General features: G+C 35.5%; 1 protein-coding gene across 3 annotated transcripts in view; it reads left to right on the forward strand.

Moving 5' to 3' along the window:
* GCC2 (GRIP and coiled-coil domain containing 2) overlaps positions 1-22,535 on the forward strand; it is a 60,321-nt gene that overhangs the window by 17,265 nt on the left and 20,521 nt on the right. For all 3 annotated transcript variants that reach the window (XM_017541123.2, XM_017541127.2, XM_017541125.2), the window contains 12 exons: positions 5,957-6,061; positions 6,622-9,093; positions 9,833-9,905; positions 12,198-12,298; positions 12,474-12,572; positions 18,309-18,428; positions 18,892-19,056; positions 19,375-19,479; positions 20,652-20,814; positions 21,281-21,381; positions 21,473-21,550; positions 22,161-22,298. In XM_017541123.2, the coding sequence (XP_017396612.1) occupies positions 5,957-6,061; positions 6,622-9,093; positions 9,833-9,905; positions 12,198-12,298; positions 12,474-12,572; positions 18,309-18,428; positions 18,892-19,056; positions 19,375-19,479; positions 20,652-20,814; positions 21,281-21,381; positions 21,473-21,550; positions 22,161-22,298 (3,720 nt within the window). The remainder of the gene's footprint in view (positions 1-5,956; positions 6,062-6,621; positions 9,094-9,832; positions 9,906-12,197; positions 12,299-12,473; positions 12,573-18,308; positions 18,429-18,891; positions 19,057-19,374; positions 19,480-20,651; positions 20,815-21,280; positions 21,382-21,472; positions 21,551-22,160; positions 22,299-22,535) is intronic.

Here is a 22,535-nt window from a genome sequence, read left to right on the forward strand (position 1 = left end):
ACTTCAGAACAGTAAAGGTTGCTGCCAGTTTCATCTTCTGTTATCTTTGTCCCAGAAGGATACCCACCAGATGTCAACCTGAGCTCTCCTTTATGAGGTGTCTCTTTGTTTATACAGGGGTCAAGGAGCTGCTTGAGGAGTTGGTCTGTCCCTTATAGGAGCTCAAGTGCTGAGCTGTGAGCTCCGTTGTTCTGTTCAGAGCTGCTGGGCAAGTACGTTTAAGTCTGCTTCAGCAGAACTCATAACCGCCTTTTTTTCCCAGGTACTATGTCCTGGGAAATGGGGCTTTTTTTTATAAGTTCCTGTCATTCTGCTGCCTTTTTTCAGAGATGCCCTACCCAGCTAGGAGGTGGTAGCCTAGTCATAGTCTGCCAGCAGAGGTATTGCTGAGCAGCTGTGGGCTCTGCCCCGCTGCTGTGTGAACTTCCTTGTAGTTTTGTTTATAGGGGTATAGTTAGAACTGCCTCAGTAATGGCAGTCTGCCTCAGTAATGGCGCGGACTGTCTGCATGGTGGCAGATTGCCTCAGTAATGGTACATTGCCTCAGTCATTGCGGACTGTCTCGGTAATGGCGGACTGCCTTGGTAATGGCGGACCCCCTTCCTGCCACAGAGCTGGACCATCCCAGGTCCAGCTGTGCTTGCTGTGAAACTCTCAATCCAGAGCATTTCAGATCGCTGGTCTTTATGGGGGTGGGACCAGCCAAGCCAGATCACCTGGCTCCCTGTTTCAGTCCCTTTTTTTTCAGCTGAACGGGCAACTCTGTCTCCCAGGCATTCCAGTCGCCGGTTGAAACAGCACCCGGATTTGTGTGAGTTTTTATGCAGAGACCTGCTGTTCCGGGTGAAACAGCTGCACTGAAGACTTATAGCGCTTTTCCGCCTGGGAATCTCCTGGTCTGTGGGCAGTAAAAATTTATTTGGAAATGCGGTGATCACTCACCCTCTGCGTTTTCACTGGGAACTGCAATCCAGAGCTGATCCTATTCCACCATCTTGGATCCTCTCCCCTCTTGCTAAGTTATATCCCTTTTTTGGCAAAGCACACTGGAAAAACCTATAGCTTTTAACATAACTTTTCTGTTCTTCACATAACATGTTAAAGTGTATGTCCTTACAAGTTTAAATTATTAAAATTTCTGGTAGACATCTTCTAGTGCATTAAAATACAATCTAGTTTCATTGCAAACCTCACCCATTTGACTTTTAAATAAGGACTAAGAAACCTATTTCTCATGTCAAAATTTGAGCTGCACAGTATTACAGTTAATTTTTATGCTGCTTCTAAATGCAAGAGGCATGAAAAAATTGCATGTTAAGACACTTGAATTTCTAGTCCATATCACTGTTGTTAATTTCTCTTTTAACTTGAAATCAGATTTGTATTTCCTAAGAAATATTGTCCATTCTGTGTTTCTGATAGTTAAGGTTTTTTTAATAGCTGTTTGCATTTGGCCTGTACATATAGATCTCCTAAAATTAATTGACATAGACTTCTGATACCAATCAGAAGTTTATATTGCAATACTTATATATAATGTGAAAAAATTAATTTCAAAATTCAGGTTGTTTTAACCAAAGTCATATGCACATAATATTTAAATAATGCTAAATTCTAAATAACTTATAATAACAAGTAACTTCTGAAAATCATCTCTATATTTGTAAATAATATGCTTATACTGCTATTACCTGATATATCAGTGTTAGACATTTGTTAACTTCCTGTTACAACAGATGAAAATCTAGCTGTCTTTCATGACCCCTTCGGCTTTCCAAATGATCAGACAGATCAAATAATCTGTGATTCCTGGTACCTGCTTTCTAAAGCCTTCTGTCTTCCTGTACTTTTGGCCAGGCCTTTTGTGATGATCTTATGAACTTCTTCACTGCTTACCTGCATTGGCCCCCTGCTCTTTGCCAGGTCACATGTCATTCACTGGGTTAACCATCTTATTTTGGTAGAGCATATCCTTCTGTAGCTTCCTGAGAATGAATTCCTGGAGGTAAATTTTCATGTTGTCTTGTATTTAAACATTCCTTTATTCTACTCTCATGTTTGAATTATAGCTGTAAATTGATACAGAACTCTGAATTTTTCTACATGTTTTGTTTTTGTTTTCTTAAAAAAGTTTTTAAATTAGTGTTATTTCATCTAAGAGGTTTAGTCATAGCAGTTCTCAGGCTGTTGCAGTGTCCCAGTGATGTCATCAGGACCCAGATACTCTTCATCTCTGTGCTCCTGCACCCTCATCCTGTGGATCTGAGAAATCGGGGGTTTTAGGTTTTAGCTTTTATACTGTCTGTAGAAGAAGAAGGCAAGAAAGAACATGTTGATTATAGAAGATGAAGGGAGGCTGTCTAGAGCATGCCACAAAACTTTCTGGAATGCTCAACTAGATTTATATTTTCAATAGAATTTTTCCTTTTGTCTAAGAAGAAATGTCATCTACTTTTAATTTTTCCCTCATTGCATTAAAATTTCTATTCTGATATTAAATATTTAAAAGAGCTCATTCTTGACGTATGAATTCTTTTTTCATCTCATCTAAAGAGTCAACAAGTTCTGTAATCTTTCTGAGCTAATAAATTCATACTGTCTTGGAGTTTACTTCTGCCTCCTTTGCATTGTCTTCATTTCCTTCTAATTTAATTATTTGTGATATGATCACATGTGAACCCACCAAAAAGCTAAGATCTTAAAAATAATAGACATCTTCCAATGTAGCCCTCACACCCTTGATACTCCAGCCCCCTAGTTTCCCACACCCCAGGTAGTGATATTCCTGTGTTCTTCATTGCTTTTCCTTTCCTTTTATAAAGTTTTACTGCATTTATAAGTATCATTTTATCATTTTTTTATTTTAGTTTTTCACTTTACTAAAAGGGTATCATGTTGTTTGTAATGTATTAGAACTTTTTGCACTTACTGTTTTTCTAAAGCTCATCTGTATCACTGCATGTCACCATGGCTGCTATAGAGTATTACATTGTATTACAATAACACAGTTCATTCAGAACTAGACATGGATGCCCAGGTTTATGCGGTGGAGTACAAGCACAATGAACCTTCTTTTATACATCTCCTTTATAAATTTGCAAAGGATTCTCATAAGTAAATGGGTGGAATGTTTGCCTCAAAAGTTACACATGAAGGTTCAGCCTCAGGAGACAGTGCCAAACCACTATCAAGTATTGGAAATAACTTCCACCAGCAATGTACAAAGGATACGGTGGATCCGTGTCATCTCCAGCGTTAGGTATTGTCATACATTTTTATTTTTGCCTGTCAAATTGGTGAAAAATGATAGATCATTGTGTTCTGGATTGAAAGTATTCTTTTTGTGTATAACATCGATTTTCTTTTTTCTTTTTTAATTTTTTTAATTTTTATTTTTTCAAGATGGGGTTTCACCCTGATAGCCAGGCTGGACTCGAACTCCTGACCTCAGGTGATCCACCCACTTCTGCCTCCCAAAGTGCTAGGATTACAGGCGTGAGCCACCGTGCCCGGCCAACATCCATTTTCTTAATGGGCCAATGGGTTTCCTACTGGTTTGTAGAATTTTTTAAAATATATATTTTATATAAACATATATTTGGTTGTTTATGTGTGTGGTAAAAATCTTCTCTCAGCTCATGGTATACCTTTCTAAGAGTTTAAAGCTTTGTTTTTGACAAATCTTAATCCATATGGAGTTTATTTCTTTATAGTATGGTATGACGTCTTTTTTAATATCAGCTATTTTCAACCTTAATTATTGAATAGTCTTTCTCCACTAATCTAGTATTATAGTTAAAAACGTTTGTGTTTGTTTCTGAACTTTTTCTTTCTTTCTTTCTTTTTTTTTTTCTTTTTGAGATTGAGTCTCACTCTGTCATGCAAGGAGTGCAAATGGCACAATCTTGGCTCCCTGCAACCTCCACCTCCTGGGTTCAAGCGGTTTGCCTCGGCCTCCTGAGTAGCTGGGACTACAGGCGTGCACCACCACACCCAGCTAATTTTTGTATTTTTAGTAGAGACCGGATTTCACCATGTTGGCCAGGATCGTCTCAATCTCCTGACCTCGTGATCTGCCCGCCTTAGCCTCCCAAAGTGCTGGGATTACAGGCATGAGCCACCACACCGAGCCTGAACTTTTTTTTTTTTCTGTTCATTGGTTGACTGTGCCTTTGCCAATACTATATTGTCTTTATTTTTTATAGCCTTACAATAAATCATGATATCTAGGAGAATAAGTCCTCTCTTTGTTCTCTTCAAAAGTATCTTGCTGTTCATGGTCTTTTACTTTCCCATATACATTTAAAATACTGTCAGATTCCATGAAAAACCTCATTGTGATTAATTGGAATTGCATGTAATCTGTAGTTTTATAATTTCCTCTGTGGAAGGCCTTCAGACATCTTTTGGTAAAGTTGTTTCTAGACTCTTGATATTCCTTGATACCATTGTAAATGGTGTCTTCTTTTTCTTTATATTTTCTAATTCTTTGCCGCTACTATCCAGAAATGAAACTGACTTTATTAGTCTTATATACTTTGTGAAACACTTAGTTTTTTCTAATTGCATATAGATTCTAATAGTTTTTTTTATATAAACAGTCATATCATTTGCAAAAAACTTTTTTAATCTTTATACTTAATGTCTTTATTTATTTTTGAGACAGAGCCTCGCCTGTTGTCTAGGCTGCAACAGTGATCCTCCCACTTCCATCTCCCAAAGTGTTGGGATTACAGGCATAAGCCACCACTCTTGGCTACCTCTTTTTTAAAGCTTTATTTTATAGACTGGGATCTTTAATACTATGTTGATTAGAAATAATGATAGTGTAGTAATGTTTAGTTTAGGATTTTTGCATCTAGATTTGTCATAAAATGTGTCTTTGATTTTTCCTTTCTGTAAAGTACTTGGATATTGGTTTTAAGTTATACCAATTTTATAGAGTAACTTGGGGACTATTCTTGCTTCTTATTTTGATCTGTTTCATTTGAGTTTTCATATTAATAGTTATTCATAATTTTCTTTAACTTTTTTTTTTTTTTTTTTTTAAGACACAGTCTTGCTCTGTCACCTAGGCTGGAGCCCAACAGAGCGATCTTGACTCACTGCAGCTCCCACCTCCTAGGTTCAAGCAATTCTCCTGCCTCAGCCTCCAGGGTAGCTGGGACTATAGACGCACACCACCACACCTAGCTAATTCTCTTTGTATTTTTAGTGGAGATGGGTTTTCACTATGTTGGCCAGGCTGGTCCCAAACTCCTGGCCTCAAGTGATCTGTCCACCTCAGCCTCCCAAAGTGCTAGGATTACAGGCATGAGCCACTCTATGCCTGACTTATATAGATATGCTTCCTTTTTCATTGTATTATTTTTTGGAACTTCTGTCTCTTCATCAGTTTTACTAAACAATGTTTATTTTGCTAGCTGTCTTAAAAGAACTGACTCTTGGCTTGTTGATTTTTTTTTCCATCTCATTAACTTCTTTTATTTAATTTCTGCAGAGAATAATCTGTCTCTGAGGGAGGAAGGACATAGGTTATTTCTTGCTTACTCTCTGACTGGTCCCTATTCAGATTGTTGACCAATCCTCAATTTTTGAGCCCCACACATTACACCTCCCTCAACACTATCCGGTGCCTCCAATTCTGAGCATTTCAGTTCTGCAGAATATTTGCCAGGTTCTCATATGTGTTTCCTTATGTAGGTCCTTAGGCTATAGCTTTCTTTCTGCTTCTAATTCAGTTCATCCTCCTCCGTAATTAAGTTTTCCAAAAATGTGTTGAAATTTCTCTTATCCTTATTTCTTTTCTCCTTTTCTCTTTGCTCAATATGTTCATACCTTTTAAAATCTCTTATTCTCACTTTAGTGTGTTTTGAAGAGATCAGGAGATAATTATGCATGTGGTCAATCCACCATTTTTTTTAACCCCAGGCAAATAAATTCTGTTCTAAAATAGGCATTGACTGAACGTCTGGATGCTATTCTTTTGGAAAAAGCAGAGATTGAGCAACAGTGTCTTTCTCTGAAAAAGGAAAATATTAAAATGAAGCAAGAGGTTGAGGTAAGTCAGTATTTTAGTATTCTTTGCTTTTTTATTAACTTGTATACTGTAGTCATTATTTTTAGAGCTAAGACTTTAAAAAGCACCTAATCTAACATTTTATAATATGAACAAAGAAGCAGAGATTGAGATTTTAAAAGAAAAATAACTGAAATCATCTTAACTATACAGCAATAGAGGTAACATTTACTTGTTGCGTTATCTTTTTTTATAGTAATAATGCCATTCTTTAATAAAAGTGAAAAGAAGTTGATTTTCACACATGACTAAACAGCATTATCTCTTTAGTTCTAGGATATATTCAGAGGCATGTTTCTATGTCTTGCCTCTTAGTTCTAGGCTAATTTGAGTAATAGATTAAATATTATAAATATATATTGTCATACTTTAGATAGGCAGAGCCTAAGGAGGATTACTGGGATATCAGTATCATATTTCTCTAAGTATATTTCTGCTCATTTACTTTTCTTTCTACTTAGCTGTGGCTAATCTTTTTACTAAGGGCAGAGGCTTCTTTTGTCTTACTTAAAGAATTTATGTGTGCTTATTTTTTGTAATAGGATTCTGTAGCTAAAATTGAAGATGCGCATAAGGAGTTGGAACAACCACATAGAAACTATGTGAAAGAAATTGAAAATTTGAAAAATGAATTGATGGCACTACATTCCAAATACAGTGAAGACAAAGATAACTTACAAAAGGAACTAGAAGAAGCAATGAATAAACAATTAGAGCTTTCAGAACAACTTAAATTTCAAAACAACTCTGAAGATAATGTTAAAAAACTACAAGAAGAGATTGAAAAAATTAGGCCAGCCCTTGAGGAGCAAATTTTATATCTGCAAAAGCAATTAGACACTACTACTGATGAAAAGAAGGAAACAGTTACTCAACTCCAAAATATTATTGAGGCTAATTCTCAACATTACCAAAAAAATATTAATAGTTTGCAGGAAGAGCTTTTACAGTTGAAAGCCATACACCAAAAAGAGGTGAAAGAATTGATGTGCCAGATTCAAGCATCAGCTAAGGAACATGAAGCAGAGATAAATCAGTTGAATGAGTTAAAAGAGAACTTAGTAAAACAATGGGAGGCAAGTGAAAAGAACATTCAGGAGAAATATGAATATGAGTTAGAAAATTTAAGGAAAGCCACCTCAAATGCAAACCAAGACAGTCAGATGTGTTCTAGTCTCTTACAAGAAAATACGTTTGTAGAACAAGTAGTAAATGAAAAAGTCAAACACTTAGAAGATACCTTAAAAGAACTTGAATCTCAACATAGTATCTTAAAAGATGAGGTAACTTACATGAATAATCTTAAGTTAAAACTTGAAATGGATGCTCAACACATAAAGGATGAGTTTTTTCATGAACGGGAAGACTTAGAGTTTAAAATTAATGAATTATTACTATCTAAAGAAGAACAGGGCTGTGTAATTGAAAAATTAAAATCTGAGCTAGCAGGTTTAAATAAACAGTTTTGCTGTACCTTAGAACAGCATAACAAAGAGATACAGAGTCTTAAGGAACAACATCAAAAAGAAATAACAGAACTAAATGAGACAATTTTGTCAGATTCAGAAAAAGAAAAATTAACATTAATGTTTGAAATAAAAGGTCTTAAAGAACAGTGTGAAAACCTACAGCAAGAAAAGCAAGAAGCAATTTTAAATTATGAGAGTTTGCGAGAGATTATGGAAATTTTACAAACAGAACTGGGGGAATCTGCTGGAAAAATAAGTCAAGAGTTTGAATCAATGAAGCAACAGCAAGCATCTGATGTTCATGAACTGCAGCAGAGGCTCAGAACTGCTTTTACTGAAAAAGATGCCCTTCTTGAAACTGTGAATCACCTCCAGGGAGAAAACAAAAAGTTGCTTTCTCAACAAGAATTGGTACCAGAACTTGAAAATGCCATAAAGAACCTTCAAGAAAAGAATGAAGTATACTTACTTAGTCTCAGTCAGAGAGATACCATGTTACAAGAATTAGAAGCAAAGATAAGTTCTCTTACTGAGGAAAAAGATGATTTCATAAATAAACTAAAAAATTCTCATGAAGAAATGGATAATCTACATAAAAAGTGTGAAAGGGAAGAAAGATTGATTATTGAACTTGAGAAGAAAGTAGAGCGAACAACCCAGTACAACAGTGAACTAGAGCAAAAGGTAAATGAATTAACAGGAGGACTAGAAGAGACTTTAAAAGAAAAGGATCAAAATGACCAAAACGTAGAAAAACTTGTGGTTCAAATGAAAATTCTCTCTGAAGACAAAGAATTATTGTCAGCTGAAGTGAAGTCTCTTTATGAGGAAAACAATAAACTCAGTTCAGAAAAAAAACAGTTGAGTAAGGATTTGGAAGTTTTTTTGTCTCAAAAAGAAGATGCTTCCCTTAGAGGACATATTACTGAATTAGAAAAGAAACTTCAGTTAATGGTTGAAGAGCGAGATAATTTAAATAAACTGCTTGAAAATGAGCAAGTTCAGAAGCTATTTGTCAAAACTCAGTTGTATGGTTTTCTTAAAGAAATGGGGTCAGAAGTTTCGGAAGACAGTGAAGGGAAAGGTGTTGTTAATGTCCTACAGGCAGTCGGTGAATCCTTAGCAAAAATAAATGAGGAAAAACACAACCTGGTTTTTCAATGTGATGAAAGGGTATTAGAGTTAGAAAAAGAGATTAAGTGCCTTCAAGAAGAAAGTGTAGTTCATTGTGAAGAACTTAAGTCTTTATTGAGAGACTATGAACAAGAGAAAGTTCTTTTATGGAAAGAGTTAGAAGAAGCCCAGTCAGAAAAAGAGGCCCTGCAATCTGATCTTCTAGAAATGAAGAATGTTAATGAAAAAATAAGGCTTGAAAATCAGAATCTTTTAATTAAAGTTGAGGAAGTATCTCAAACATACAGCAAAAATGAAATCCACAATGAAATTGAAAAATGTTTTATAAAGGAACATGAAAGCCTAAAGCCATTACTAGAACAGAAAGAATCAGAATTACAAGATATGAGAGCAGAGTTGATACTATTAAAGGTACTATTCATTTGAATTTTATTATTTCAAATTAATTCTTAGTTTGATTCTGAAATATATACATTAAACATTTTTACAACTTGACATTAAAAGTAAATTTTTACCATTTAAGCTCAAGCGACAACTTTCTGAAAAGTGCATTAAACATTTCCATGTTGTATGTCCAGTTTATTGCATTCATTTATGGGAGGTTTTAGATATAATTTTAAAATCTTGAATTTATAGAAGAGTAAATGATTAGGGGTTTTAATGTCTTGGTCAAAAGTATTTGTCGCTAGCAAAACTACAACTAAAATGAAAAAAAATTGAATTTCATTCTTGTGTGATATACTTAGTTATCTATTGTAAAGAGCACTTTTAAGCAAAAGAGTGAGCTGTTGTATTGCTAAAATTTTCGGGTTTTTCTTTAAAATTAAAGATTAAAAATCATTTAATCTTTTATTACATACGTATTAGATGGATCAAGTTGTTTATCTTGGCCTTGGTTACTGCTTTTTTTTTTTTTTTTTTTTTTTTTTTTTTTTTTTTTTTTTTTTTTTTTAATAGTAAATGCCATATGCATGGTAAGGTCAGTATTAATTTTCTGGTCTAACAAGGGAGAATCTGTTAACCAAATTGCTTTTTGTAGGAATTCTCTTTGATAATGATTATCTTGTGCTTAACATGATGGCCAGTTCATCATGGAAAATCAATTCTGATTCTGGTTTTTATTTTGTGTTTTTTCCCCTATAAAATCTAGGATTCCTTAGCAAAATCACCTTCTGTAAAAAATGATCCTTTGTCTTCAGTAAAAGAGCTGGAAGAAAAAATAGGTAACTATGATTCTACATATGTTGACACAATTAATTAGATTGTTATTAGTGTTAGAATAGATTGGGAAATACTATAGCCAAATAACAAGTTGTAAAAAATACACTAAGTAGCTGTCTTTTCCTCAAGCTCACATTCTTGCCCCTCTGACATCTGTTTGCCTTCTCTTTCAAAAGTGTTACTTTCTGTTGTTTAACCCAAGCAAGATTGGTGTGATTTCATTTATAAATGGTTTCCTGATTTATTTTGAATTTTTCATTCATTTAGCAAACTTTATTTAAATGCCCAACTGTTCTAGACACTGGTGATAGAAAAGTGGTTGAGGTACTGCTTAAAGATCTCACTGTAATTACAGTAGTTTGAAGTATGGACAAGATACAATATGGACAGCATAGGAACTTACCTATTTTGAGTTCGGAAAAGCAGCATAGAATAGGGTTTTCAGTTGAGTCTTGAATGAGAAATTTTACACAGGAACAAACATATTCTAACAAGAAGGAAGAACAGGTGCTTATATGTTGACATATAACATATATCAAGGCGCATACGAGGAAGTTCCTGGAGAGGTAGTAGCCTGATCATAAACACACTAGTATGATTGATAGGCAGAGGAATTAGGACTTTATCTTATCCATTTATTCCTCATAGTAACATTATGGGATAGCTCTTTTATCCCCATGTAAAGATCAGGAAATGAAGACTTAGAAGTATGTAAAGTGCTGATGATCACTCAATTTACTCACCTATTAGATTAGGGTAAGGGAAGTTGAAGAGTTTAGAATGACTCCCAGTTGTATATAATGGGTGATTGGGGCAGTTTGGGATGTTCAGTTTTAGAAAAATTAAGTTTAAATACCAGTTCAAGTACAGATGTCAGAATGCTATGCAAATCTGGAGTTAAGAGGAGAGAGCTAGGCTAGAGATAAATATTTGTAAACAGCAAGCATTAAAAGCCAGGAGATTGAAATCATCAAGGGAGTATAGCAAAAAGATGGAGACCAGAGACAGTGCTCCATTCATGTAAAGATAGAGTCAACACAGAAATTGAGAAGGAGCAGCCAATAAGCTAAGAAAACCTGGAGTAACATGTCTTAAAAGCTAAGGCAAGTAACATGGAAGTGAAAGAAGTGCTTCAAGAGGGAAAAAGTGGTTAGCCATTGCTAGTGCTGCTGATGTATCAAATAATACGAGTACTGAGAACTGACCACTGCCTTAACCAACGTAAAGGTCAGTTTCTATGACATGCTGGAACCAGAGCTTGATTGCAGTTGGTTCTAAAAAAAAAAAAAAAAATCAGGAAGGCAATGTTTGAGAGCATATATATACAACTCTCTCAAGGGATTTGCTATAGGGGGGAAAAAAAGAGATGGGACAAAATCTAGAGAGGCAGTGTGGTTTAATATTTTATTTTATGGGAAGAATAACAGCATGTTGAGATGTTTCACCTGTCCCCTGCTCTCTTTAACTGCTTTCTTTATTTGTTCCTGGCCTTAACTTCTTGATGATAATTTTTCTTGTTGCCTGTTTATAAACTTTTGGAAAAAATCCACTAGAAAGGGGAAAATTATTGCTGCAGAAGGAAGAGGGAGAATTGTTGTTCTGATGCTTGAGTAGGTGAGGAGACGTGGGATGAAATGCAGATGTGGAACGATTGGCCTTTGCTCCACACACAGGCACTTCACTGTGGCAGCCAGAGGGAAGGCACAGGTGCAAGTAAATTAATAGGCCAGGACAGAAATTCAGATCATAACTGAGTTTTTAGAAACAAGTGTCAAGAAGTTCTGAACTGTGGAGTTCAAATAGGGTAGGTAGCTAAAGAAGTTAAAGGAGAGATCAATATTGGTTAGGTAAAACATATTACAGGTTTAGTCATGAAAATCAGACCCACCAGCCAAGAGGAGGAATGCACCTATGGAGCATAAATGTTTATCTCATATCTCCAGTACTTGATCCTAATTTGCACACTGTCACCTGAAGTCCTAGCATAACTGCAATTCCAGGAAATCTAACGAGATGTCCTAGAAGTCTCTCCAATTCCTAGAAACTTATAATATGGCTAGAAAAAACTAGACTATTTTGGAGGATTAAAGACAGTGGAAACTTTTTACATTGTTTGCCTCACATAATGAATTAGCTTTTACTTTTAAAAATATTAGTGTTTTTGCTGCTTATTTTAATATCAAATTACCAATTTTGTGTTCCCAGATAATCTATTTCTAGGGCTAAAATAAGCAAGTCATTTGAATTTTTTTCCTTTTGAGTTCGTATATAATCCATTTATTTTCTATTTTTAGAAAATCTGGAAAAAGAATGTAAAGAAAAGGAAGAGAAAATAAATAAGATAAAATTAGTTGCCGTGAAGGCAAAGAAAGAACTAGATTCCAGCAGAAAAGAGGTGAGCTGACTTTAAAAATGTAATATTCGGGAATCTTATATTTTAAAAACCCATGAGTTTTTCTATCCATTAAAAAAACAAAAAAACTCTCAAGTTTAACTTTGTATTCAAAACAGACTCCTTCCCTCAAAAACAAAACAAAAACCTCTTTAATTTTACTTTATGTTTATAACAGACCCAGACTATAAGGGAAGAACTTGAATCTGTTCTGTCAGAAAAGGACCAGTTATCTGCTTCCATGAAAGATCTCATTCAAGGAGCAGAAAGCTATAAGGTAAAAAATAGTCATTTTAATACCAAGTTATAATCATAAGTTCTAAGTTAAGAAATGTACTGGAAATGTAAAATTATTGTCCATAAAACAATCACCTTGTATTTTTTAGTAAATATTTATTCTGTTTTTTGGTGCAATGTAGTAGAATCCTAATAACAAGATTTTAAAGTGGTTAAGTTTTAAATAGTGCCTTTTTTTTTTTTTTTTTTTTTTAAAGACAGTGTCTCCCTCTGTTGCCCAGGCTGGAGTGCAGTGGCGCAATCTTGGCTCACTGCAACCTCTGCCTCCTGGGTTCAAGCAGTTCTCCTGCCTCAACCTCCTGAGTAGCTGGGGCTACAGGCGCAACATGCCCAACTAATTTTTGTATTTTTAGTAGAGACAGGGTTTCACCATGCTGGCCAGGCTGGTCTCGAACTCCTGACCTCATGATACGCCCATCTCGGCCTCCCGAAAAGTGCTAGGATTACAGGCATGTGCCATCGTGCCTGGCCTAAATAGTGCCTTTAAACTATTGCTTCTAAAAATAAAATTTTGTTTTTGGATTTCCTAATCAAATCAGTAACAAAAAGACAGCTATTACTACTGTAATTATTTAATATTGTTCTGGCCAAATGAATAAACCTAAAGCTTAAACAAGGTGAAGTGTTGTTATTTGAAGGTAATGTACTTGTTTACCGTAATAACATGAAAATGTATTACTAAAACTACAAGAATTTAAAAAGTACAACAAAATCACTGAATGCAAGATAAACATCACTACATTTCTTCAGGTACTCATTCTTTCAGCAAATATTTATAAGGCAGACTTAAGTTCTGAGTTCTAGGGCAGGTGGTGATCAAGTTCCTATCCTAAGTTCGTATCCTCTTAGGACTTAAAAAATTCCAATAGCAGTGACAGACAAAAATAAAAGATACATACTATGTAGAAAAGTAAGGTGGGTAATGAGCTGTAATCAGGCGGGATTTTATGAAAAAAAGAAAACCCCACAGCAGCCATAAAATCCAATCTTAGGAAGCACTTCAATGATAAGTTTTGGCACTTAATGAAGAAAACCGCAAAACTTATATAGGATTACTGAATATTATTTGAACCATTAGTTCTCAGATTGGTTTATAAATTCTAAAACAATTTCATTAAAAATTTTAGATTTTTTTTTTTGGTGGGATCTTGACAGTTATTCTTAGTTTGAAGTAAAAAATAAACTAGCATGAACAGCTAAATTTTTTGAAAATGAAAAAAATAACATCCTACTCAGATGCTAAAACTTCACACAGTTACAGTAATGTGATAGAATTCTGATGTAAGAATGGTACAGATTAATGGAGCAGAAGAGATAGATACTTCTGCATAATGACAAATAGTTGCCAGGCTATCTTCTAAGCACTTTACACATCTCAATACACTTAATTCTCAAAACAACCTCAAAGTATATTACCATCAACGCTTTACAAGTGAGGGCTCTGAGGCATAAAGTCACAGACTCAAATTTCTTAAGAGACCTCAGGGTCACAGAACAAGTAACAGAGCAGAGCTGGAATTTGAATTCAGGCAGTGGCCGATCTATTGTTCCATCAACTAAGCTATACTATCCCAGTAAAATTTGAAACCAAAACCAATGAAGAAAGAAATTCCTTCTAAGGAATTAGGTTCCTGTTTCACTTCACTTACCAAAATATATTCTGGATGGATTAAAAATTTTGTGAAAAATATTTTCTAAAAACCTAGAATGAAATATTGATCCTTTAACTGACTTCCGGATACAAAAGGCTTTTTCAAACTTTAAATACCTAAAATAGTTTAGGCCGGGTGCAGTGGCTCACGCCTGTGATTCTAACACTCAGGGAGGCTGAGGCGGGTGAGTCAGTTGAAGCCAGGAGCTTGAGATCAACCTGGCCAACACGGCAAAACCCTGTCTTAACATGCAAAATTTAGCTGTGCATGGTGGCACATGCCTGTAGTCCTAGCTACTCTGGAGGCTGAGGCACGAGAATCACTTGAACCTGGGAGGTGGCAGTTGCATTAAGCGGAGATTAATCCACTGCACTCCTACCTTTTATTTTAATGAATTACAAAGGAAAAGATTGATAGATTTAACTGTTTGAAATTGATATGCCTAGTCTACCTCTGGAAGAAATTAATAGATAAAAGGGCCTCTTAAAATGTAAAGAAGCAAGTTCCTCATGTAACTTGCTCTTATGAAGAAGCCTGTATATAAATTTAAAATGTGTGTTTTAATAGATTTGTAAGATCTTTATAAGCATACTCATTCTTTGTCATCATTTTATATGTAAATTTAAGTTTTCAAATTTCATTACCATATTTTCATATGTAATATAAACTAATGTATAAAAATATAACAAGATTTAAGGTAGAACCAGAGGGGCTGAAATGTTTAAAAATGTTGATCATTTTTAAAAACACATGTAACTAATCTCCATTAGCTTCTTCAGGGTATATCACTCTAAAGATACTGAGTAATTTTGTAGTTTTTTGATTTAGCTAGTTTTTTCAGTGTTCATATCACTTGTAATAACTTGTTTTAGTTTATTAAAAGCTCTGAACACACAGGTGTCCTGGAGGGACAATAATTTGTAATTATTTAGATTTTTAGAAGTTTCTTCCCTACATAAAGAAAGTAGACTCTTGTATACATGGCATTTGTTTTGTTCCAAGACTCCCCTTAGGAATAATACTTGATTAAAATCAGAATTTCCATAGGGAGCCATTATTTATTAGAATCAGCCTTGGCATAGCAATTCAGTTTTTATAGCTATTGACAGCAATTGGAATCAGAATGAGTAAAAATGAAGAAGGCCAGATAGAGACTAAGAGGATAAATATCTCTGATTTTTAGATGAGCTTACCCAAATACAACTAGCACAGAGTCTTCTTTCTGTGGAAAAGACAAGGCCCTAGTGATACCTCAACCCTGTATTCATGTGTGCCAGAAGTAGCAGACTCAGATAAATAAACATAGAAAAACAAAAATGTAAGCCATATTCTAGATTCCTAAGTCCTGTCTTCTGCCACTGAAATCACTAAATGAACAGACTATAAAATCAAAATTTCAGATTTTAACAGTTAGCCACCAGTTAAGCCAAATAATTGACCATGTGTAAATCAAAATTAGAAACAAAAGTACATTAGTCAAGGATCAGATCTGGCAAGCAAGAGCCAGGCATGGTGGCTCATGCCTCTTATCCTAACACTTTGGAAGATTGCCTGAGCTCAGAAGTCGAGACCAGCCTTGGCAATGTGACAAAACCCTGTCTGTACTGAAAATACAAATATTAGCTGGCCGTGGTGGCACACACCTGTAGTCCCAGCTACTTGGGAGGCTGAGGGAGGAGAATCACTTGAACCCAGGAGACAGAGGTTACAGTGACCTGAGGTCACTCCACTTCAGCCTGGGCAATAGAACAAGATCCTGTCTCAAAAAAAGATTTGGCAAGCACGATCCAAAAGAGCGTAGCCCTGGCGCAGTGTCTCACACCTGTAATACCAGCACTTTGGGAGGCTGAGGCGAGTGGATCACCTAAGATCAGTTCAAGATCATCCTGGCCAATCTGGTGAAACCCAGTCTCTACTAAAAATACAGAAATTAGCTGGGCGTTGTGGCACATGCCTGTAATCCCAGCTACACCTGGGAGGCTGAGGCAGGAGAATCATGAACCTGGGAGGCAGAGGCTGCAGTGAGCCAAGATTGCACCACTGCACTCCAGCCTAGGTGACACAGCAAGACTCGGTCTCAAAACAAACAAACAAAAAAACACCAGAGAAGCCTCCAGAGATTAGCCAAGGACATGAGAGGTCCAAGTCCAGAGGAAGGCCACTGACAGGCTTCACAGTCCTCTTGGTTAATGTGTTTCTCTTATTTATGCATAGTATCTCAGTGGAACTTCCAAAAATAAACTTTGCAAGAAAACATAAACATTGTACTAGCAACAAAAGCACAATCAGATACCAACTCACATCAGTCAGAATGGCTACTATTAAGAAGTCAAAAAATTATAGGTGCTGGTGAGGTTTCAGAGAAAAAGGAACACTTACACACTTTTGGTGGGAGTGTAAATTAGTTCAGCCATTGTGGAAAACAGTGTGGCAATTACTCAAAGCCCTAAAAACAGAAATACCATTGGACCCAGCAATCCTGTTACTGGGTGTATACCCAAAGGAATATAAGTCATTCTGTCATAAAGACACATGTATGTTTACTACAGCATTGTTCATGATAGCAAAGACGCAGAATCAACCTAAAGGCCCATCAGTGGTAGACTGGATAAAGAAAATTGGCATATATATCACTGCGGAATACTACACAGCCATAAAAAAACAATGAGAATTGTGTCCTTTGCAAGGATATCGATGAAGCTGGAAGCTACTATCCTTAGCAAGCTAATGCAAGAACAGAAAACCAAGTACTACATGTTCTCACTTATAAGTGGGAGCTAAATGATGAGACCACATGGACACATAAAGAGGAACAACAGACACTGGTGCCCATCAGGGGTGGAAGGGTAGGAGGAGGGAGAGGATCAGGAAAAATAACTAATGAGTACTAGGCTTAATACTTGGATTATGAAATAATCTGTACAGCAAACCCCTGTGACACAAGTTTGCCTATATAAAACTGCACATGTACCCCTGAACTTAAGAATTTTTTTAAAAAAACACTATTTTGCTAGTAATTTTATGTGCACCTTTATGGGAAGAACAGTGAGAAGTTTTCCAGAAACAAAGTCAAAAACAGAATTTATAAGGGAGAAGAGAAAAACATAAAAAATTACATACAGTCTTGAAACTGAATCTCATTTACATGTTTTGGTGGATAACCTGATTAGCTTGTGTGTGGCAAAAAAAAAGTCTGGTCATTCTGTCCTTGAGTAGGCCAACTAGGAATATCAAAGAAAATTCAGTTGGCAGCTGGACGCAGTGGCTCATACCTGTAATCCCAGCACTTTGGGAGGCCAAGGAGGGCGGATCATGAGGTCAGGAGGCAAGGGCAGCCTGGCCAACATGGTGAAAACCCGTCTACTGAAAATATAAAAATTGGCCGGGCATGGTGGCAGGCACCTGTAATCCTAGCTACTCAAGAGGCTGAGGCAGGAGAATCGCTGGAACCCAGGAGGCGGAGGCTGCAGTGAGTTGAGATTGCACCACTACACTCCAGCCTGGGTGACAGACCAAGACTCAATCTCGGAAAAAAAGAAAAAAAAAGAAAAAATTCAGTTGGCTTTAGATTCTTCAGGGAATATTGAAAAGTGTCACCGCAGAGTGTGAGAGAGACTAAATCTATGAATGTCTTCCAGTGTTCTTTTGTTAACACCTTTACCTTATATTAGACCAGTCCTGGAATATTTCTCTCATCAGAATTCTTCAGGTGGAGTTAGGTGTCCAGGTTAAACTTTTTATCCTGCATCCTTAAATTGTGTTTACATTTCAGAAGTTCATTTTTGTTAATGAGTAGAATATTTAACCTTGGAGCTACTATATTGGGTGTATTTAAATTTTTCGTCTCCTTTCATGTATTTCCACCACCCTCCAATACCAAAAGTTATCCAAAATGTGCTAAATTTATTACCTAATGCCAGCTAGGTATTCTGTGAAGTGTTCAAGTTGGGTAAATATTTTAAGCATCTAGAATGGACTCATGAATCTTAAGATGCCTTGATTACAAAGTCTGATCTGTTGAATGCATAATAACATACCAAAGTTCAATCCTTCTTTTATTGAAGAATCTTTTATTAGAATATGATAAGCAGTCAGAGCAACTGGATGTGGAAAAAGAACGTGCTAATAATTTTGAGCATCATATTGAAGATCTTACAAGACAATTAAAAAATTCAACTTTGCAGGTAATTTTTGAATAAATTCAAAAGTGAAAACTATAGCAGGTATATTTGAATCTGAATACTTTTGCATAAAAATTATGTGTAGTCAGAAACAGAATTTATTCCCCCTCCCTTTACCTTCGTCCCCACTTAATGAGAGAAGAATAAGATAAAACAGATAGCAGCTATCTTATCTTGCTAATTATTCTAATCTCTGTTCTTTAGGGGGTTGTTTGTTTAGGCGTTTGTTTGTTTTCCATTTCTGCTCTTTGCTCTGCCAGTGCATCTGGTCTCTTGTAAAGTTTACCATATTAGTATTGCAATGAAAGTTTTTAAAACTTACTCTTAATTTAACATTCTGTAGCATGGACTTTGAAATATTCATTTTTCATATTATGCCAATATTCTCATTAATGTACCTGTTCATTCTTCCTCTGCTGTATATATTTTCTGCATGTTTATCGTAATGAATCATTTGTCATTTCAGTGTGAAAAATTAAATTCTGATAATGAAGATCTCCTGGCTCGTATTGAGACACTGCAGTCTAATGCCAAGTTACTAGAAGTACAGATTTTAGAAGTCCAGAGAGCCAAAGCAATGGTAGACAAAGAATTAGAAGCTGAAAAACTTCAGAAAGAACAGAAGATAAAGGTAAAAGCAATCCTGTGAGATTCACATATATATATATATATATATATATGAGATGCATTTACCAAAATATTATCTAAATGAAGGGAAGACTTACTAAAGAGTAGCATTTATGAATATAGCAGAGCTTATTAATTCCTTAATAAATACCAACCAAAAATTTGAGAATCCATGCTGTGATTTGGGAGTGTATGTTTTTTAAACATTGAAATATTACCAACCTTTTTATATTTTAGTGTGTCCGATTTATTTTAAAGCCCCTTACAAATACCTTTTTAATGTTGGTTGGGTTGTGTGATTTGTTTTTATTTTTAATTTCAGGAACATGCCACTGCTGTAAATGAACTTGAAGAACTTCAGGTACAACTTCAAAAGGAAAAGAAACAGCTTCAGAAAACCATGCAAGAATTAGAGCTGGTTAAAAAGGTAAAGTAAAACACTAGGTTCAAAAGTGATACCAATATTCACTTTGTTTTGTTTGAAACGATGTCGCTCTGTGGCCCAGGCTGGATGCAGTGGTGTGATCTTGGCTCTCTGCAACCTCCGCCTCCTGGGTTCAAGCCATTCTCATGCCTCAGCCTCCTGAGTAGCTGAGATTCCAGGCATGCCCCACCACGCCTGGCTAATTTTTTGTATTCTTAGTGGAGATGGGGTTTCACCATTCTGGTCAGGCTCATCTGGAACTCCTGATCTCAAATGATCTGCTCACCTTGGACTCCCAAAGTGTTGGAACTGGATCTGAGGGTGATCTGGCTGTGACATATGTCACCCCAGTGATCACCAGGGTTGATTCGGCTGATCTGGCTGGTTAGGTGGGTGTCCCCTTCCTCCCTCACCACTCCATGTGCGTCCCTCCCAGAACTGCTCAGTCAGTCAAAGAGGACGACCATCCCCAACAGAGGAAGACTGGTCTTTGGTTAAGGGTATATGAATAGCTGTGCTCCCCTGCTAGAACTGACAAACAAGTTCTCAAGATCCAAAGTGTTGGGATTACAGGTGGGAGAGCCACCGCACCCAGCCTGCATTGTTAAACTATTCTATACGTGTTGAAAAATATTTTAGAATATTACTTGTGGTACTAAAATAATGCTTTATAAATTGCTTGCTCAAAAAATTGAAAATTTAACTTCTCTACCAGTCCTTTCAAAAGAATCTAGGGTTATAAGATTTGGTTTGACATTTCATTTTGTATATATGATTATTGTACAATAGATTAAGATATAATTAATGTCAAAGCTTGAAATTTGTATTAAAACTTTGGCTGACTTTACTCCTTCAAAGATTACGCTAAAAAGAAATGTACTATAAGAGCCATTTGAAATATTATTATTTTATAAATAAGAGCTCCACATGATAGAACTGCCAGTTGTAGTTATAGTTATAATGAAATAAAATGAAACTAAGAAAATTAGGTTAAACTATTAGAAAATATTTTGTGAAATTAAAATCTGGAAAGTATCCAATCTATTTCTTTGTTTCAATGTAAACTATTTCAGTATTACAGGAAAGCACCTGTTTATTCCTGTGGCATCATTGTAGCAATTTTACAAATGAACTGATCTAGTATTATGTCAATCTGTTGTTTATAAAATGTGCAGGATGCCCAACAAACCACATTGATGAATATGGAAATAGCTGATTATGAACGGTTGATGAAAGAACTAAATCAAAAGTTAACTAACAAAAACAACAAGATAGACGATTTGGAGCAAGAAATAAAAATTCAAAAACAGAAACAAGAAACCTTACAAGAAGAAATAAGTGAGTTTAAAAAAATTCACTTTACCTTACAATTATTTCATCATAACAGCTTTATTGGGTGGGGCATTAGTTGTTTATTTCACCAGTCTTTAACTGCCAGTGAGGTGTTTAACACAATGATGCCTGTTACTGGGGATCAGAATGGGTGTAAAACCATTTGCCATTAAGATGTTTATAGTCCACATTTATTCACTTTAACATTTCTTAAATATCTTGCTGTTTTCTGATCTGGATTAAATAAGATTGTCTATGGGTTGTAATTGTTAAAGCTGGGAGATGGGTACAGTGGAGTTTATTGTACTGTTATCACTATTTTCACATATGTTGAAATATTCCATAATAGAAATCTAAAACAGGTTTCTTTTAAAGGTAAGCCAATACAAAGAAGACATTCATCATTTGTTTATTTAAATTCACTCATAAAAATTTTTTCATCTTTTTCTGCTGAAATTATTTCTTGTACTAGCTTCATTACAGTCCTTAGTACAACAGTATGAAGAAAAAAACACCAAAATCAAGCAGTTGCTTGTGAAAACCAAAAAAGAACTGGCAGATTCAAAGCAAGCAGTACGTTATTTTTCAGTTTCATATTTTAGCACTTTTTCATAGTTTATGAGTTAACATTTTTAAAAATTTAACCAAGATTCTCGTTCTGTAGGAAACTGATCACTTAATACTTCAAGCATCTTTAAAAGGTGAGCTGGAGGCAAGCCAGCAGCAAATAGAAGTCTATAAAGTAAGATTCTTTCTACTTTTTAAAGTTAAAAAAAAAAAATTTTGTGTGTGTAGAAGTGAGGTACCATTTAGAGACAAGGATTTATTCTGTAAGGATATTTAGAAAGATTCCTCAACATTTTGAGGAAGTTGCAACAATAAATCAAGTCTAGCATATAACTGGAGAATATTGTTTAGCTCAAGCTAGATTATTTTCGTATATTTGGAAATTTGTAATATACTATAGAATAGTGCAAAATAAGCATGTATCTGAACTTTCTGAATGATATTGCAGTCACAAAGTTTATAAAATGATTTTATATGTTTGCTATTTGTATTTTTTTATATATAATGTCTTGAAGTATTTAAACATTGTACGTTAAATATGTAGTGTGGGGTTTAAAAAAAATTTTTTGATTGATGTTGGTTTAAGAAAAGATAAATTATTTTAGTGAGAAAATGTTCTTAATTGTCTCTACTTTTTGTACTTTTTCAATAATAATACATACAAATATTTCACTAATTATGCCTTATATGTACTTATGTCTCAAACCTAAAGTTTGTGTTGTAAGGAAAACCTCTTTAGTAAAGATAACGATTTGCTAGAGCTAAATTTAAAGATTTACCCCCAGATACAACTGGCTGAAATAACATCAGAGAAACACAAAATCCACGAGCACCTGAAAACCTCTGCGGAACAGCACCAGCGCACGCTAAGTGCGTACCAGCAAAGAGTGACAGCGCTGCAGGAAGAGAGCCGGGCTGCCAAGGTGTGTTCTTCAGGGAAGCCACAGCGAGCCACCAGGGTTTTATTATTGGCAAGTCCGTGGTTTACTCCAGGGCAGTGCTCTCCCTTTTTAGTATTTTGCTGTTAAAAGCACTTACTAGATTAAAACCTCGTTCAGTTAATCTGGCTCTAACCCCAATCCCATGCCAACCCTAATCGTAACTTGGATCACTTTTTTTGCTAAAAGAAAAAACATGATGTTTTTTCCATTTCAACCTTG

This window comes from Cebus imitator, unplaced genomic scaffold (genome assembly GCF_001604975.1).
Source record: "Cebus imitator isolate Cc_AM_T3 unplaced genomic scaffold, Cebus_imitator-1.0 Scaffold131, whole genome shotgun sequence".
Lineage (NCBI taxonomy): Eukaryota > Metazoa > Chordata > Mammalia > Primates > Cebidae > Cebus > Cebus imitator.